Below are 20547 nucleotides of genomic sequence, written 5' to 3' on the forward strand. Positions count from 1 at the left end.
CTCTATCCTTAATCACCCGGACCTGTTGTACATTCTATTGATCATTATCTCTCTGTTTTGCCAACCTGGATGGATCATTCTCTCCCTCCTCAGGGTCCTGCCGAGCATACAGGTCATTATACGCCCTTTGTTTTGCCTTTGCAACCTCTATCTTTGCCTTATGTTGCATCTCCCTGTACTCCTGTCTGTTCTCTTAAGTCCTCTCAGGATCCCAATTCACCAAGTACTCTCATATATATATATATATATACATATATGTATATATATATGTATATATGTAATACAAAAAAGAGAAGACTAATCTCCTCCTTTCTAACTGATTTTATGAAAATAAAATTATTAGATAGAATAATAAAATTGAAAAAGTTAAATTTTCATTCACTAATTGACAGAAAAAAAAAATTAGAATTTAAAAGTAAAACAACATTTAAAGTATCTTTTGTCAAATTTTGACATTTGTAAAAGACATTTTATAAAATGAGTATCACTGATCTAAAAATAAAATAAATGAAAAGGAAACACATCAAACATGTTCTGCATTTTCACATAGCATTTGCTAGAATAAATATGTGAAATTGATTGATCCCCTAAAATCCCATAAAAAAAGGCAAGAACCCTTATAAGGGCAGAACAAAAGCATTTCCCTGTAGAATATTTTGAAAATCTATGACGGCTTTATGCAGTGATCTGAAAACAATAAAATAGGCAGCTTGGGAAAACATAGAAGATAAGAAGCTGAAGTGAATGGCAGATGTTTGGAGCAACTGGTTTTAATGAGACGCTACTTTGCCTCGCAGACTTTTGTCTAAGGGAAATATCAGATGTTGTCAATTATTCTAATCTCCCGCATAAAATCACTAATCACATGACATATAGTCAGATATCAGTTAATGCCCATTGTTTTTGGATAATTGTAAAAAATATACAATTTATACGAATTATATATGTGGTACAAGATTAGGAGAAAAAATAACAGACCTCTCCAATTTATAATGTTTAATAACTACTTTTTCAAGATGGGGTTGACTATCTGATCTTAACAATATGAGCATTGTTAAACAAAGACGCAAAAGTCCTTCAGACACAAGCAGCACATCATTTCTGGTTATGTCAGGAATACTGAATAAAACTCTAATTTGAGCTGAGTAAAAATACAATTTGCATCTACTCTTCTCTGATCCTTAATCTATATAGAAATAATGACGTCTTGAAATATTGAATTCCAAAACATTAAAATATAGTTAAAAACTATTTCAGTTTTTCAAACACGTGTACTTATGAACTTCCTTACTAAGGAGACATTCAGACAAACCAAGACTTAAAGTGCCTTATCAAGCACCACTTGCTATTTAGACTTTACAGCTGTCATGTCCGTGTTATCGTAGGGAGTTTTTAGAAGACTGACCTATAAAAAGACACCACACACTTTCTGTCCAAAAACTCTCCCCAAGAACCAGAAGCTGTGAAAATTCAGTTTCTTTTTTTCAATTTTTTTGGCCGGCAGAGCTTTTGTAAAGTTTCTCCCCACACCTTTTGGATCTTTGCACTTATCCGTCTGAGGCCAAAACCCACCTGCCATCCGATCCATGGCAACTGCTGCCAGTGGCTGCCAGCCAGACAAAGAATTCTTCCTATTCAAAATCAAGACATTTTCTTGAGTATTAGAATTAGTCTCTGATTATATCTAACATAATATCTTGACAACGTCACCAAATCACTCAAGTTGACCTCATAAATAGGAACTATATGTGTAATAACGAATAATCCACCTGCTATGAAATGCCTTAGAATGATTTATATTTTCATTTACATTTTGTCCTGATTATTATTAACTGTATTAACTGTCCCTTCAATTCATCCATTAACTACCGCTTATCCTGCACTAAGGGGCATGGGGACACTGAAGCCTATACCAGCTGCCACCAGAACAGAGGCAGGGTACAACTTTGACTGGTCATATATCAGATCCCAAATGATTCTAAATAACTGTTATTTAATCTAGAAGTGTCAGAGTTCTTCAAAGTGGTAGTGGTTTAATTGCTTGATTAGACTAGTCTAAATTGGAAGATCATAAAATTAAGCCATTGATTATTTTTTTTAAACTTAGTGACATAAACACATTTGGCAACATAAACACCAACGGATTAAACTGAAGCACAAAACAAGAAGGCTGTCAGCCATGAGCCATGAGATTCCATGATTATAAGGATGCAAGACCAGTCGAGTAACAGTAGGTATTCATGGTTGCTCAGGCTATCCAGCTGAGCCATGTCCTTTCTCCGGCCCTTCTTTTAGGATGGCTCGGAGACAGCAGTCGTAGTTGGAGACACATAGCTTCCATCACACACAAAAAAGAAAGACTTATCTGCTAGCTGCATTTATGACAGTGCTGACCAGCTACTGTAGAGTCAAAACAAATACATTTAAATTTGTCTGCCCATCTTGTCTCTGCTTATTTCTTTTTGCCTTCCCAGTGTCAGGCTGTCCTGCAAAATACCTGAAAGAATTACCTTTTTATGGCATCCTGTTATCCTGCTACCCCCATCCCAGCCTCCCTTCCCTGGCTATTGGCTCAGCTGTCCAAATGAAGCAAGTAGAGATCATATTCCAGGCCCATCAGCATTTCCAAAGAGCCCACAGCAGCAGATTGAGAATGCAAACACTGAAATCCAATCGTCGGGCACTTTACCCTCCCAATACCAGTTTCTGACTGTTTCTCGACTACAGAATGACAATGACAAACCAGATATCCCTCTTTAATATCACTTGTCTTTTTTCAAGGGACATTGGACATCTTACCAAAGTAAGAAAAAAATGAATCAATGAACTGGTCTCTGCAGTTTCCTCAATACTTCAAATTCAGAAATCTTGAATCTGACAAAAAAATATTGGTTACAGCCAAAAATGTCTTCAGAATGAAGTAGCGATTAAAGGTCTCCTGATAGTGACAAAATCTTGGAGCTTCTGAGCAAAGTTGTCGGAGAAAATGCAGTCAAGATGGATTCTCACTCTTTTGAAACCCTTGGTATATTGTCCCTGCTTAGCCTTACACTGCAAAATGTAGCCAATAAAACTTCTGAACTCGACTAATTGCGTGCATGAACTCAGATACCCACCAATGTTTTTTTTTTACATCTGTCCTGTGTGATCTAAATGTGTATTTTTGTTGTGTGTGTTTTTGTGAGTGTGAGTGTGAGTGTGTGTGTGTGTGTGTGTGTGTGTGTGTGTGTGTGTGTGTGTGTGTGTGTGTGTGTGTGTGTGTGTGTGTGTGTGTGGTCAGGGGCTGGTCACCTGCTGACCATTTAATTGGATTTACAGACACATTATTTCACTTGGAAGTTTCATGTTTGGTTTAGATTAGCATGCATTGTTAAATTTGCCTTGAGAGATTTGACAAATGAATAATTTCCTGAGAGTAAAGAGTTTTTCTTAACCTATCTGTCAGAAAATATTCCCTGTGTTAACAATTTTCATTCTTTAACCCTGTAGAGATGTCCTGTGAATTTTTTAGTTCTGATGTTTCCTTCTTCAATATTTCTGAATATTATCTGCAGTAAAACTGTGTAAGATGATTTAGAGAGATTATAACATGGCAAAGTTACAAAAAACACACAAAAATGCAAATTTTCTGGGATTAAAGTTGCAGGCGTTTAGGAATAATGTCAAATAGAGACAAGGACAGTCCTGAAGCAATTAGTTGGATGGCATGACATAACTGGTGTTCAGTAAGCTGCCCAAAAATCAGTTACAAGATAAAAAAAATCCCCTCCTCAGCTGATGGTACAGCCAGCTGGAAAGTGAAATGAATGGTAGTGTTATGGACAGATCTATTTTGGTGAATTTGTGATGTACTGTAGATATGTTGATTTAACATCTGAAAGCTGGAACAGTGAATGACCAGCAGTTTATTGCAACACCACCACATATTTAGATACTTCTATGTTCAACAAAACAACATAATCCAATTCTAGCACTGGTCTCACCAGATATCTGTTTGATTTTTACTATTTTGCAGACCCAGCATTGTTCCTGTTGACATATGGATTAAAATGCTGAAATAATCTCCTCAATTCCCTTCCCTTATACACACACAAACAATATTGTTGTGCTACACACCGGTGCAGATCCTTTTTTGATGGTCACGCTGGGTGTTGCTGCCCTCAGTGCTCCAGTAACACCATGGTAGTACTTGAAACAGACCTGGGTATCAGCTAGAAGGAAAGCAGAAAGGTCAGGTGTGAGAAGGGTTGTGATCAAGGATTGCTTGATTTCCTGGTCAAGTTTTTCATATTTTTTGTGACAGTTCTCATGTAATTAACAAGTCTGTGGACATAAAAAGACCTCAAACAAAAGCATATGCTGAATTTTTAAGGCATTGCCAAAATTCATAATTTTGAGCAGTTATAAAATATTATGTATATAGAACGTCACCACTTTTGACGAGTAGAATCTATCACTTTTCTCATTTGTGGAGTCTATTTTTTCTCCACTGTTGTGAGAAAAACAACATGCAAACAATTCCAAACATTGGGGAGAATATTAAGGTCAGATTCGAGCTGCCTTTATTTTATTTTTTATTTTTTTGTTTTGTCAAACACATTCTGATCCTCTAATGGACCAGTGAAAAGCAAAGTATGTTTCCCAGGGTTTACTTCTGCTTATGTGTGCTAAGAAGGAATTTGTTTAACATTGGTTTAAATTTGTAATAACTCTAAATAAGACATAATAAATTAGAAGCAGACCTAATATTTTTTGGTTTAGCAGCACAAGATAATTACCACTATCATGACTTTGAAATGATTGTCCCAACATTTCTTATTCAAAAAACACAAACTTCACATTACTCGGAGAAAGATATGTTAAATAAAAACTATATTCAGATTAATTGATGATACTAATCTGATAATCCTGCATTTTATTCTAAATGTTATAAAATCATTTTAGATAAATTATATTTTCAAACTCGTGCTCAATGTGCCTCCATCTGCACACAACAACCGCCTGTTCATTGCACAGGGTCTCGTAGTTTAGATGGTAGAAGGTAAAAGTAGAAAGCAGTCTTATTAGCCAATTTGAACATGTTGAAGTTTTGTAACTTGCTTGTACTGCAGTAATTATTTTATGATTATTCTTAATCTTGTATTGTTTGAAAAAAGGTCTTCCCTCCAGTTCTTTGGGAGGACGCTCTAGTCCTGTGGAACTTTATGGAATGTTTTGCGGGCTAAAACAACTTTACCCACCCATCTCCAGGCAAGGTGCATAAAAATGTTTTAGTTTCTCATTTTTTTTTTTGGTCTTCTGAATATGTAAGTTTTAAAAACTTAATGAGACTTATTTCTTGAAGACGTCACCCCAGGAAAATCTGCTCCTTACCCTCACTGAAGTGGGAGCTACATTCAATTTTCCAAAAGATCTGTCCTTTGTGAGAGCCACTGATGCCTCGGTTTTTGTAGTCGAGAAAGTTCTCAGATAAACTCTCGTCTGGATGGAGATACAAAACACAGCTTTTGACATATGTTTCAACAAATCTGATAAAGCATCAGATGCAGCCGCAAGATCTGTGCCTGATTTTCAATAATCAACCAGCAAATACCCTGTCCGAAATGTAATCGAATTATTTGAAAAATGAAATAAAAGACAAATAGTGTGCAAGTCAGTCTTCCTCTTCTCCTTTTGGCTTTTCCCTGCAGGGGTCGCCACAGCAAAAAAACCTTCTCCATCTAACCCTATTCTCTGTATCCTCCTCTCTCACACCAACTACCTTCATATCCTCTCTCACTACGTCCATAAATCTTCTCTTTGGTCCTCCTCGAGACCTCTTGCCTGGCAGCTCCAATTCCAGCATCCGTCTACCAATATATTCACTATCCCTCCTCTGTACATGTCCGAAGGATCTCAGTCTGGCTTCTCTGACCTTCTCTCCAAAATATCTAACATGTGCTGTTCTTCTGATAGACTCATTCCTGAATCTATCCATCCTGGTCACTCCCAAAGAGAACCTTAGCATCTTCATCTCTGCAACGTCCAGCTCTGCCTTCTGTCTTTTTATCATTGTAACTGTCTCTAGGCCATACAGCATCGCTGGTCTCACCACTGTCTTCGACATCTTTCCTTTCATTCTGGACAAGTCGGTACTTCCTGTTAAGTTCAAAGCCTGGATTTACTAGAAGGGCATCCTCTGTTGTTTCCTCTGACCACTGCTAATCTACAAAGTCCCAATTCCTTTCATGGACAGCTTCGAGCAGAAGGTCTGTCGGTTTTTGCGTAGGCGTCCGTGCTTGCAATGGAGCGTAAGCTGCATTGCTTTTACTGGCCTTAGCACCAAGCAACAGTTTCCCTTTTGTAGTCTGGCTAAATCCCAGGAGACATTACAACAGGTGGAGACAGGTTACAGCACAGCACCCTGGTGCCCACAGCGGCAACTGGTTGGCCTTCGGATGGGGAGCAATCCCAAGCAGTGCCACAGCAAAGCCAGAGGAAAGAGGAAGCGGAAACTTGAGGCTGAGGCGGAAACTCCTCTTCAACAGAATGGCGGGCATGTCCAAGCAGGGGGCCTAGACCAAGAGGCAGCAGACAGCTGGTGACAAGGTCACCTGGGCAGATCCCTGGAAGGCAGAGTCACACCAATTGAAGTCCCTTGTTCAATCAGTGCAAGACATCCTCCCAAGCCCTGCCAACCTTTTCACCTGGGGCCTGCTTGCCAACTCCAGAAAAGGGGAACATTAGACCACATCTTCAGCTGCTGCCCAAAGGCCTTAGGAGATGGGCACTTTCTTTGGCGCCATGACCAGACCTTGAAAGCAGTAGCAGACACTATCTCGTATCAGACACTCGCATCAAAATCAGCAAGCAGCAACACCCAGTGGAGTCCAAAATTGCTTTCATCAGAGCTGGCGAGAATCCTAAGCCCACTAAGTCCCTGGGGGAGGGGCTGCTTGCAGTAGCAAGGGACTGGCAGCTCCTGGTCGATTTAGGGAGACCGCTGAGATACCCGGACAACATTGCAGCAACGTCATCTCGACCTGATATGGTCTTGATGTCTGCAGCATGTAAGCTGATTGTGCTGCTTCCCCCAGGAAGCCCAGAAAAAGAAGAGAACATGGTATGCAGACCTAGTGGCCAAGTATCGAAGAAATGGGTGGAAAGCCCATTGTCAGCTTGTTGAAGTACCCTGCAGGGACTTCACAGGCCGGTCTCTATACCAGGTCCCGGGGCTCTTTGGTATTAGCAGATTGCACAGGCGGAGAGCCATCAAAACCATTCTGGGAGCTCTTGAAAAGGCTTCACAGTAGCTCTGGTTCATGAGGGGATACACGTGCGTGCTACCTGGACACAAGTCGGGCCCTGATCAAGCCTGGCTCCGTCTCCTCGGTAAGGGTGTCTGATGTAAGACCTGAAACACCCAGCGAATCTGGGAAAATCACTGGTGATGTGTTCAGGATGCACCATAAGGTGTGTTCAGGGACACAGTTTAGAAATGTCTATATCAACAACTATGACCAGTCTTACACAAGTAATGACGGGATGACTCAAGAACACTTACATTTGAGATTCTTGTCAGTAAATATTATTCTGATTGAGTTGATTCCTGTGTCTGTCTTTATGTTTTGCTATTGACACAAAAATGCTTATGGACAAGAAGTTACTCATTTACGGTGGAAAAAGTTTTTGCAACAATTCAAAGTTGAAGTAATTTATATAGCTGTTTAACCTTAACCTTAAATTGTAGGAATGATTTCCCTTACTTACCAACAAAATACATTCCAATCCAGTCCCCAGCATTAACTTCCTCCTTGATATCCCATTTTATGACAAGGTCCTCGGACTGGCCTATGGTATATTGGGAGGAACTGATGGTGAGGGTGGAGCGACTGTCTGGTGATACCAGGTCAGTGTCGCTGGTGGATCTCGATAGGCCGAGCATGAAGGAATCATGGTTCAAACCATTGACCGCGTAGGTCTCTGGACTGAAGCTGCGACGATCCTTAAACCGCTGCCGAGAATGATTGCTGCGAGTTGGAGAGGCCATGGCTGCCAGACCCAGGATCCGATTTTGGTACAAGTTCTGAAATGTTCAATATGAATGTAAAAACAAATGATCATATAAGGCAGCGGGGACTGTTTATATTCAACAAGAGTATTTTTTTTGTTCTGCGGTACCGATAAACCACCTGGTTTACTATCACTGAATAGATCTGGATAAATGTTGTTAAACACTGCCACACTAGGAAACATGTCAGGATAGTTCCATTCTAATCTTCCAAATGGGGTTTTAGAAATCCAACCCAAAGCCATATTTTAAAATCATAGAGTGTTTCTATTGTAGAAACCTGAACAGATGGTTATTGTATTGACCAGGAAGTTCCAACAGTGAATATACTTTAGAAGGTTTTTTTCAAGTTAAAAGTACTGAATCCTATTTCACCATTCAGACAATCACAGGGTTGAACACATAACAGCTCTAAGACTGTACAACATAAGTCTGGACAGCACACAACTCTGACCAGCCGGAGTTGCATCTGTACCACAGGTCAGAACCTGCAACTGTCACTCAAGTCACCTTACTCCTGTACTCGCATAGCAGTTTATTGATTTTTATCCTTCACCTGTTGTTGTCTATGACCTTTTTCATTTCTTGATTTATATCTATTGCTATTGTTTCAAGTGTTTTGTTACCTGTCCTCTGCCCTTGGCTGCTGCCACACTGAGGTTTATAATAAAGATTTCTTTCACCCTGTTTCTGTGACAATGTATACTTATACATTTTTTCGTGGATTTTCTTTCCTCTAATTAGTAAAACCAACACATCTGTAATCCTGATACCCAAATTAGATTAATTTCTGTAAAAAAAAACAAGTGAAATAGAAAACTCCTGACATTCTTGGCATAAAGAATGAAAAAAACAAAAAGAACGACAACATTGTTTGGTTACAAATAATCAGCTTATCTTAAAGTAAGGTAATTTGGAAAGACTGTGGACAGTAGAATAAAGCATCACCAGCAGCAGTTAAAGAAGAGAACTTCTTCTGTGGTTTTGAGTCATACAAAAATGAAAAAACAGCCAAACATGATGATTTGATATAATTAGTCATTATAATTTCTTATTCATTTTGAAATTAATTTAGCTCCACAATCACATCGGGAATATGTAGCGACTAAAAGGACACAGATTCACTGCTTTGACCAGCTTCAGTGTGAAAGTATCTCTCCTCATTGTCAATTTTATACTGACAATCAAAAAGGCCTTGAAAGGTTGACTAAAGGTAAATTAAGTCAAACATGCTGTGCAAAAACAGGAGAAAATATACAGGGGAAGTTACATCTGGAGTTCTTTGGTGATTCCAGAGAGAATTTCAGATGTTTTGATTCAACAAGACCCATTGTGATTAATGAATGTCCAAATGTAAGGGTGGATGTTCCACCCTAAGATCTTAAATAAGAGAATGCTCCAGTTGGAGAGGAACTTCAGGGCATATCTCAGTTGGCCTAGGTCTAAATGGTGAAATTCTTTGTGCATGCAGTTGGAGATGAAGAGAGGCTATTTGCATGCATGGATTTCTTTTTTCTGTCAACATCCTTACAAGTGAGGATAGTGAAGGAAGGACATGTATGTAATATGTGGAACATAGATATGTACAATGGTATTTGCATGTGCCATTGAAATTCCATTACAGTTGAATCCTCCACACAAATTGGGTGGTGGTCAGCAAGCAACTGGCACTGACCTTAATACTACTGAGCTGCATCAGCATAATGACCAGTCAACCCAAAGCAGACCAAAACCTGAGGGAAGGGGGAGGAGAGGGATGCCATGTTACAAATAAGAGAACAAAAAGCGGCAGCATCGAATGCAGCAGGTGAAAATCAACCACTGCATTTGTGTGCAGTCATGTCAGAAGGACAACAAAAAACACACAAAAATCCTTCACACTTTTCTTTGTCAGAGTTAATATGAATATAAGGAAATGGGGAGTAAAAGAAGAGATTGAATTGACATAGGAAATAGGAAACTGACAAAGACAGAATGTATGAGTGGAAACTGACAAAGACAAAACGTAATATGTGTGTGTGTGTGTGTGTGTATATATTTATATATTTTATATATATATATATATATATATATATATATATATATATATATATATATATATATATATATATATATATATTCGCTGCTCAAAAATAAAGTGAACACTATTTCACATCCGAGATCTGAATGAATGAAATATTCTAAATAAATACATTGTACTTTACATAGTTTAATGTGCTGCAACAAAATTGCACAAAAATGATCAATGGGAATCAAATTTATTAACCCATGGAGGTATGGATTTGGAATCACACTCAAAATTGAAGGGGAATAACACAGTACAGGCTGATTCAACTTTGATGTAATGTCATTAGACAAGTCAAAATAAATCAGTGTTGCTTCCTTAGTGGACACTGACTATGTAACTATGTAACTGAATCTCAAATGGAATTTAGTCAATTGATCTGCTCCTCTGCACTGGATTAGCATGGTGGGATGTGATTGTGGATATGCAAATTGCAACAGAATAACAATATTTAATCATTTCATAATTTACTGCATTTGACCAAAAATACATTTTAGGGTGTAGTGATATTCTCCTATACTCCCACAATGAGCAATAAAGAATAGAATAGAATAGAATAGAATAGAATAGAATAGAATAGAATAGAATATTCCTTTAATCATTTCACAGTGGGGACATTTCAACCAGTCACAGCAGAAAGTGGACAGTGGACAAGTTATCAAAAGTAGAAAAAAATAAGAATAAACAATAAACAGCGTTAACAATATATAACCGAACATTCCTGCAAATACTGAATTTCCCCACGAGGATTAATCAAGGAAAAATTATTATCTATCTCCTGCACCACGTCGCCCCCAAATTTTCATTTCACTTAACCCATACTTGTTATGCTCTGTTGAAAATTACTTACTTATGTTCTCATACTATCTTATATTTAGTTCCCTCTTAGTTTTTCGTCCAACCAAATATTACTCTTTCTTTCCATCCATCCATCTTCTGCCGCTTATCCTGCACTCAGGGTCACGTGGGATAGTGGAGCCTATCCCAGCGGTCATCAGGCGAGAGGTAGGCTACACCCTGGACTGGTCGTATGTGACTCGCAGGGCCACATATACAGACAGACAACATTCACTCACTCATTCAGGGCAATTTTCGCAATTTTTTTTAAATTAACCTGCTGCATGTTTTGAGACAGTGGGAGGAAACCACAGAACCTGGAGGAAACCCACACAGACACAAGGAGAATATGCAAACCCGCACAGAAAGGTCTCCTTGTCCCCACTGCGCCACCGTGCCATAATTTTGCTCTTAGAAATTTAATATTTAACGTTCACACTTTCCACTATTTTGAGTCACATTTCTATTGCAGCTTTCGGCTATAGTACTTATGTGATGCCAAAGTAAGTAAGTAATAAAGGTACATATGAGGCAAGGGTGTCCTGTCCCATTTACTGTGTTCTTTACAAAGAAAAGAGTACAAAGACCTTATTTTTCCATTTGAACATACATTTTACAAAACCCCCAGCTTGTCAAGAAACCTCAAAAAGATGATAGGTACATTTTTTGAAAAATAACTGGTTTGCACAAAACTGAACATTAGCCAGAGTGTCTCATTTTCCTCCTCCTCTTGCCATCAATAGCTATCAACCCTCTCTGTCGCATGTAATCGCAATCAGCCTCAGAGGAGAACATTCCAATCCCTTGCCTTACGTTTTTACAAGAGGCCTGCCACAGTGAACTGGACAAAGCCTTTATCTGGACGATTTCATAATTTGCCTCCATATATCACTTACTCCAACATTTATTTGCTGCTTTGCAATGCACTTGATGATGTGTGGCTGAGCAGCTGCAAGCCACACAACATCATGTGCATTGCAAAGCATCGGATGCAGCGATGTAAAGCACACCGCCACTGGACACAGTAACGATATGAGCAAAAGGTAAATATTTTAGATTAAATACAACCAAGAGAACAATTAAATATTTGGAAAAAGATTCTTCTCATTTGATTCAAAGTTACCTTCCCTGGCATGCACTATAAGTGAAAATACTGATCAAGATAATAATCAAAATTAATGTTTTATTTATATCTATTACTTCATTAATTGTCCATTACCATTTGCTTCATTAATTTAAAGCATCTATAATGACAATGCAATGCAGCCTCAGGGCAGCACAGGCCAGTGTCTCCTTGAGCCAGTCCCAAGCCCAGATAAATGCAGAGGGCTGCGTCAGGAAGGGCATCCAGCGTAAAACTTTTACCAAAACCAAACATGCGAATCAAAACCTAACAATCTCATCCCAGACTGGGTGAGGCCCCGGTTAACAACAACTGCCATCTATACTGATAACCAAAGTGGAACTTGGGTTACTATTGGTCAAAGAAGGAGAGGAGGAGGCATGCTCGGAAGCAGAGAGAGAAGAGGACAGGCAAGCGTCTGGGACTGAGACTTTGAATATTGGGACAACGACAGAAAAAGGTAGAGAGTTGGTTGACATGATACAGAGGAGGAAGGTGGATATACTGTGTGTATAGGAGGCCAGGAATGTTCTGGAGGTGAAAAGAATGTCAGGTAGACTTATTAGTCTGAAACTGGGAATTGAAGGTGTGAGGCTCCATATTGTTAGTGGCCATGCCCCACAGAAGGGATGTGAGTTAGATGTGAGAAGGAGAAGTTCTGGAATGAATGAGATAAAGTGATGCAGCATATCCCCAGAGATGAAAGAGTGGTAATTGGTGCAGACTTCAATGGGCATGTTGGTACAGGCAATAGAGATGATGAAGAAGTAAGTGCAAATTTTGTATCCAGGATAGAAACACAGAGGAACAGATGGTGGTAGACTTTGCAAAAAGGATGGGAATGCCTGTTGTGAACCCCTTTTTCCAGAAAAGAGAGGAACATGAGGTAACTTATAAGAACAGAAGTAGAAACCACAGGTAGACTACATGTTCTATCAATGAGGTAACCTGAAAGACATCGGTGACTGCAAAGTAGCGTTATGTGAGAGTGTAGCCAGACAGCATAGGAGAGTGGTTTGTAGGATGACTGGTGGGAAGGAAGATCAAGAGGACAAAGGCAGAGCAGAAAAGGGAGTGTTGTATGGTTTTCAGGGAGGGATTGACAAAGACTCTGGGTGGTCAGGGAGAGCTTCCAGATAAGTGAACATCTACAGCTAATGTGACAACAAGAGCTAATGTGATCGGGACGATACGTAGGAGATTACTTCATATATCGTCTAGAAGGAAAGTAGATAGAGACTTGGTGGTGGAATGAGGGAGTGCAGGAGTGTATACAGAGAAAGTGGTTCATAAAGAAGAATTGGGATACTGAGAGGACTGAAGAGAACAGACAAGAGTACAGGGAGATACAACGTAAGATAAAGATAAAGGTAGAAAAGGCAAAACAAAGGGTGTATGATGACTTGTATGCTTGGTTTGACAATAGAGAAGGAGAGAATGATTTATACAGGTTTACAAAATAGAGAGAAAGAGATGGAGAGCATGTACAGCAAGTCCGGTGATTAAGGATAGAGAGGGAAATGTATTGACAGACGCTAGAAGCGTGATGGGAAGATGGAAAGAGTTTTGAAGAGCTGATGAACGAGGAAAATGAAAGAAAATGAAGGGTAGAGGAGGTGATTATTGTAGATCACAAAGCAGCAGAGATTAGTAAAAAGTGAAGTGAAGAAGGATGAAGAGTGGAAAGACAGTTGATCCTGATGGTTTACTTGTGGAGGTATGGAAGTGTCTAGGAGAGAAAGTGGTAGAAAGTGGTTTCTGGCTAGATTATTCAACAGGATCTTAGAGAGTGAGAAGATGCCTGAGGAATGGAGAAGTGTGATGGTGCCCATTTTAAGAATAAGCAGTATGGCTTCATGCCTAGAGAGAGCACTACAGATGCAGTATTTGCTTTGACAATGCTAAGAGATGTACATAAGAGGCCGAGGGAGCCGCATTGCAGTTTTGTATACCTAGAAAAAGCATATGACAAGGTGCCGAGAGAAGTGCTCTGGTATCATATGAGGAAGTCTAGAGTAGCAGAGAAGTATGTTAGACTGGTGCAGGACATGTATGTTAGCCGTGAGACAGTGGTGAGGTGTGGTGTAGGGGTAATAGAGAAGTTCAAGGTGGAGCTGGTGGGACTTCATCAGGGATCAGCTCTGAGTCCCTTCTTATTTGCAGTGGTGATGGACAGGCTGACAGATGGGGTTAGACAGGAATCTCCACGGACCATGATGTTTGCCGTTGGGATGGGTGGAGAAAAGTGGCAGGGGTACTATGTGATGGAAGACTTAGCCAGAATGAAAGGAAAGGCGTACAAGACAGTGGTGAGACCAGCGATGCTGTGTGGCCTAGAAACAGTTTCAATGACAAAAAAACAGGAAGCAGAGCTAGAGGTCACAGAGATGAAGATGCTAAGGTACTCTTTGGGAGTGACCAGGATGGATAAGATCAGGAATGAATCTAGAGGAACACCAAAGAGCAGATTTATGAATGTACTGTAGTGAAAGAGGATTTAAAGTCGGTTGGTGTAAGAAAGGAGAATACAGAGAATAGGGTTAGATTGAAAAGGTTGATTCGCTGTGGCGATCCATAAAGGGAAAAGCTGAAAGGAAAAGGAGATTTATAATGACAATGCATATTTCCTTTACAACACAGCTGCATAAGCAAACATGCATTAACCCACACAATCCTGCTTTCATTCACTCATGCAACATCTACAGTAAATCTCTCTCACACACATAGATCTTGTAATTTAGCCTCACACACTGACAGTGTGCACACCAGGGAGTATCAGGTTTACAGTGTTTTGCTCAAAGTTATTTTGACACAGACAGTGGAGTATCAAGGCATCAAACCAGTTCACAGTGGAACGGAATCCAGCTTTAGAATGAACAAAATATAATCTTTGAATTTAGGTGAGGTAAAAACATGAATTTAAAATAATATGGAACTGAGTTTTTTTTTTTTGGTTTTGTTTACTATAAATAGTTATAACCCTGCCATGAAATTCTTGTCATCTGACATCACAACCTTTTCTAACCCGGTATGGCTTGCATGTTACATGACAAAAGTGGTTGATCAGTTTCTTAGTGGTGCTATCTATCAAAATCCAAGCTCTCTGCTAGAACAGCACATCAACTGGATTTAAATTAAAGGTTATCTCAGCTTTGGGAGGAGTGATGCAGTTGTAATACTGTTGCTCCTCCTTGGAGTTTTAGGAATCTGAAGCTGATGTATATTCACGAGTCTAAATCAAAATTGATTCCATTCTTCTATAGGAAACTAATCGGCTAAAATGATAAGAAGTTTAAAACCCAACAAACATATTTTTACATGAAGTTCTGATGCAAATTCAAAGGAATCGACTTTTTTCAATGACAAATTCTTTAATAATTAGGTTTTCCCCCCCAGTTTTTTGTTAAGTAGCCACTTATACTAATCAGGATGTGTTTAAAAATCATGACAGTACATTTAGATTTTTCATTTATTTCTTACCCCTCACCCCAAAACTCAAAAGGACAATTTTTTTAAACAGAAAGGGAATTTGGCTCTCCTCCAACATTTCAATAGTTGCTTTATTTTGTGGATGACCCCTGGTACAACTGGGAGTCCCTCGAACCACTGCTCTGCTATAAGTGGCTTCATGGTATACTTTAATTTTCTAAAAATTATAATTGAATGTTATGAGGGTGTCGTTAGGCCACTTTGAAATAACCCTAGTCATGCTGGAAAACTGTATATTTGAGAGCTAATATAAAAAATATGTTTTAAGAAGCCATGACTGGTGAATTTAATATGGGCCTGTGCTGCAAATACATGATGCTTACTGTGACACTTGTAGACCAAGAGGCATACATTTATATTGTGCTGCACTAGTTTGAGATAATATTTTGATGAAGGTGAAACCTGACAAACAGGAACACGAAGGGGTAGAGATTCTCTTGAAATCACATTTACATTTTTAATCAGGAGTAACTAACATCAGACCTTATTAAAATTCCATGTCTTCAAGGCTTTGGTGCATTTAGATGTTTTGTTATTTTTACATTTGAGATGTATTTTTACACCAACGAAGTCTAACCGTTGACTTCATAAGTCAAACACTATATTTGTGTGTGTTTGTGTCCGTATATGAAAGATATGGGAAGCCATCAAAAAGGTTGACTTCACAGCCCTTTTAAAGGCAATACATTCATAGTTTTCCTAAAATTACCCTCAATTTTCTCCCAAATGTGTGGTGCAGTTGTTACACGACCTTGCCATATTCTGTTTTTTATTTCTCTTTTTCTAAACTGACATTTATAACCAGTGAATACTCAGCATCAGTCAATAACAGTTGTGTTTTTTTCCTGTAGCGTGCGTGCGTCTGTGTGCGTGTGTGGGGGGTGAATTACTCTGAAACTCAGGACAGTTGACGCTAGGCACGTTATTCATGTGTCAGAAATATACCAATCAAAATATCAATCGTTATTACTGGCGTCTTTGTGGGTTGAAGACGCTTTGTGAACTATCTCTCGTGATTACGATCCGTGAGTGCCCTTCTTAGAGCGTACAGTCTTTTAAAAACAAAGATTAAATACAAATTATCATCCATCGTAGGCATCAGTTCTCTGCTGATCCGTCCCATCTCCTCCCTGGATGCGGAGGCTGAGAGGACGACACACGCGGTAGCTGAAGCACTGGGCCGCGGTTCCATATGACGGGAAACACCGCCTAACGTTAGACAGCAACAATCGTGAGCACATACCTTGATACTCCAACCTCATTCTCCAAACGTCAGATCATCGACGGAGCAGACGAGGAGTCACACCTTCATCTGTTCATCCATTTTAACAGCAAAAATACAAACAGCGTTGGGATTTCCGAGGAGGAGGTCGTATTCGCATCCTCTCCTCTTTCGCTGGACTATGGTAAAGCTAGCCTAAACACCAACTGCGATTTCCGGTCACAGCCCGGATGTGCTTAGAAAACAACATCTATGACTGTTGATACATATCAAAGGATATTTAGAAGGATATGCTAATTCACCGTAATCATCGGGTGAGATTGGCTACACATAGAATTCCTACAACTAGGGTAGTTACTTTTGTAAATGAAAAATATAAAATCGTACTTGTTTTTATATTGAAAGTTTCACTTCCAGGAAAAGTTAACATAAATATATCTGACAAAACTGAGCTCATGTGTTCATTTTGTTTACTAAAACAATTCAATAGAGTATATATTTCTCATATGTTTGTAATTTTTTATTTTATGTCCCACCCGTTGAAAATATTGCTTTTACACAACTTATCACTCTTACTTGCTTTCCCTGAGATAACACTGGCATTTTACTGATATGTAATTGACTTCTCTTGTTTTTTTGTCTCGTATTTTATGTGCGTGTGTGTCTGTGTATGTATTTGTGTACTTATATATTTGTGTGTATATATGTGTGTGTGCAGTATTTTTGCAAGGTTTATGGTTTGTTTCACTTTTCTAAAATGAACATTTTTCTGTCTCCTTGTCCTTTTGTGTAACACTGACACACACATGCCTTTTCAGTTTCCATCGAACAACTCCTCTATCATCGATTGCTTGATTGATTGATTGATTGATCAATTCATTCATCCATCCATCCACTCACTCAACCACCAATTCATTGATTAATTAATTATAATTTCAAATAAGGCAATGTTTATTCTTTTTGCAGCTTTATCTTACCACTGCTACACTCAATGATGAAGACCTATCTCACTTTTCATTATGCTCCATTGTCTGCTGGGTCATTTCCATTTAATGAAAGTACTTATTCTTATATACATAAATATATAGTAGCATGTCTTGCATTTGCTAAACAGTAATGTTGGTCAACTGTGTTTCAATCCACATAAATGCACTGCTTTTGTGCAAACATAACACAGTGGGTAGTCATGCTGTTCCATGCTTGTTTCACTGGATGTGGTTGTAGGTATAGCACCATGAAACAGTATGTTCATCTTCTTACTGACTGCCTGGTCTTTATCTAAACCAGTAAAGTTGTTGTCTGCTTAGATGAAGTCAACTTAAGTAGTGATCATTACTCTGGTGCAGATAAAATCCCTCTGTCATTGTGACGGTCGGGGACGGACAGCACAAGTTCCATATCTTTGCAGCTGCGGGACAGCCATTGTGTGGGTGCCCCTGTGCATGTGAGCATGCACCAGCATGATCATGCTGCCCTATTCAATCCCTTTTACATAATTGAAAGGTGTTACATTTTAATATCCTTGGTGGCAGGCTTGTCACGGGACGTGGGGGCGGACTCCGGCAGGGAACCACACCTCAGAGCAGGAATCTGGGTTGAAAGCGCTTTATTTGGATTGAACGGCAGGTAGGGTGTCGCTGGTAAGCCCCTGACCCCGAGACAGAGTTGCACAGGGCTGGGTCTCACCAGGACAGGCCCCAGGCAGGGTGACGGCAGGATCTCGGGCTGGGTCAAGGCTGGATCAAGGTCTGGTGGTCCACCAGGGGGTCCCGGTCTACACGCAGGGTCTGGTGGCTCACCTGGGTCTCGGGCTGGGTCAGAGTTACACCGGCCGGCTAGGGCAGGGCAGGGCAGGGCAGGGCAGGGCAGGGCAGGGCAGGGCAGGGCAGGGCAGGGCAGGGCAGGGCAGGGCAGGGCAGGGCAGGGCAGGGCAGGGCAGGGCAGGGCAGGGCAGGGCAGGGGTCTGGGATAACCAAAATCCTCTGGCTGCAGGCAGAGCATGCCGCTGCCCTTTATAGGGCTCTTGATTAGCGACAGCTGCTGCCGCTGGCACCGATTGCGAATTAATCCCAGCCATGTCTCCTCCTGGCTGGCGAGGGGAGATCCTGACAAGGCTGCTGTTTGAGTATCATTGAGATGTCAATTTAATACTTCATAGCCTTTTCTGTTGTTGTTTGTGTTTGCCGATTATGGGTTCCCCCTTTGATGAGATAATGGTGCAAGTTTTTTTTGAGTCTGGTATTTGATTTTGTTTGGTGCATTTACCCTTGCTGCATAGTTGTTCTGATTCATATTGGAGACTTTGCAAGTTTTGTTTTGGGGATTTGGTGACAGTTTGGCCTAGGTTTCTCGTAATAAAACAATTTACAGGCCTCTGCATTTTTGGCCTGATCTACCATCACCTAGCTGTGTCCGCTCGAATATCCCATCACAGTCATCATTGAATACCGGAGCACCAACTTATCTGAATATCATATAATGTGTTTTTTAATTACTTTGGATTGATATCGTCGACTTGTTGCTAAAAAAAACAGATGATTATCTCAAAATGAAAGGACAAGAACCTCAGCATATTCTTTTTCTAAAATAAAAACCTTTAGTGGGGCATAAAAGTATTTAGTCAGCCACCAATTGTGCAAATTGTCCAACTTAAAAAAATGGGAGAGGCCTGTATTTTTTGTCATCGGTACATTTAAACTATGAGAGACAGAATCAGAAAAAAAATCCAGAAAATGACATTGTCTGTTTTTAAAGAATGTATTTGAAAATTATGGTGGAAATTATGGCCATTTGTTGGCAATGACAGAGGTCAAATGTTTTCTGTTAAGTCTTCACAAAGGTTTTCACACACGATGTTGCTGGTATTTTGGCCCATTCCCCCATGCAGATTTCCTCCAGAGCAGTGATGTTTTGGGGCTGTAACTGGGCAACACTGGACAACTTTTAACTCCCCCCAAAGATTTTCTGTGGGGTTGAAATCTGGAGACTGGCAAGGCCACTCTAGCACCCTGAAATGCATCTTACAAAGCCACACCTTCACTGCCCGGGTGCTGTGTTTGGGATCATTTTCATGCTGAAAGACCCAACCATGTTTCATCTTCAATGCCTTTGCTGAGGGAAGGAGGTTCTCGCTTAAAATCTCACGATACACGGCTGCATTAATTCTTTCCTTTACATGGATCAGTTGTCCTGAACCCTTTGCAGAAAAAAAAACCTAAAGCATGATGTTTCTACCCCATGCTTCAAAGTAGGTATGGTGTTATTTGGATATAACTCTGCATACTTTCTCCTCCTAACACGACAAGTTGAGTTTTTACCAAAAATTTCTAATTTGGTTTAATCTGACCATAGGACATCCTCCCATTCTGCTTCTGGATCATCCAGAGGTTTACATCCTCTGATGTAAACAATCCTGTGAAAAGTGCTGGCTGTAGCGTGAGAAGCGACACCCAACATGTTTCTACCCGTTAACTATTATCTTGCTTACGCAAATGTAACGACACCCATTACAAATAAAAGCTCATGCTATTGAAGGGAGGTCAGAGCTGTCTGGAGACTACTACGGTGGTGCTCCAACTGACTCTTCTCGCGAGCTGAACAGACTTGACTCGTCTCCTGTCTTCCTTATAGTGTTAATGTTGGCCTTTGAACCCCGACAGCACTCTACCACTGAACTCATTCAAACTCAGTTCCCACCTGCAGGGCATAGCCACTGATAACATTGAGCATCTCAATTTCCAATTTCAGATTCATAAGTCTAT

General features: G+C 39.9%; 1 protein-coding gene across 5 annotated transcripts in view; it reads right to left on the reverse strand.

Annotated features, from left to right (window-relative positions):
• hecw1a (HECT, C2 and WW domain containing E3 ubiquitin protein ligase 1a) overlaps positions 1-16943 on the reverse strand; it is an 88025-nt gene extending 71082 nt beyond the window's left edge. For 3 of the 5 annotated variants that reach the window (XM_086160321.1, XM_086160323.1, XM_086160319.1), the window contains exons 1-5: positions 16808-16943; positions 9726-9783; positions 7750-8065; positions 5374-5481; positions 4117-4211 (exon numbers count right to left, since the gene is read on the reverse strand). In XM_086160321.1, the coding sequence (XP_086016447.1) occupies positions 4117-4211; positions 5374-5481; positions 7750-8065; positions 9726-9752 (546 nt within the window). In that variant the 5' untranslated portion in view covers positions 9753-9783; positions 16808-16943. The remainder of the gene's footprint in view (positions 1-4116; positions 4212-5373; positions 5482-7749; positions 8066-9725; positions 9784-16807) is intronic. The other 2 variants (XM_086160322.1, XM_086160320.1) reach the window with 2 other exon arrangements.
• Between the last annotated feature and the right edge of the window lie 3604 nt (positions 16944-20547).

This window comes from Fistularia commersonii, chromosome 15 (genome assembly GCF_037954325.1).
Source record: "Fistularia commersonii isolate RoL2024-O1a breed Wild chromosome 15, RoL_Fcom_v1.0, whole genome shotgun sequence".
NCBI classification, from domain to species: Eukaryota; Metazoa; Chordata; class Actinopteri; order Syngnathiformes; family Fistulariidae; genus Fistularia; species Fistularia commersonii.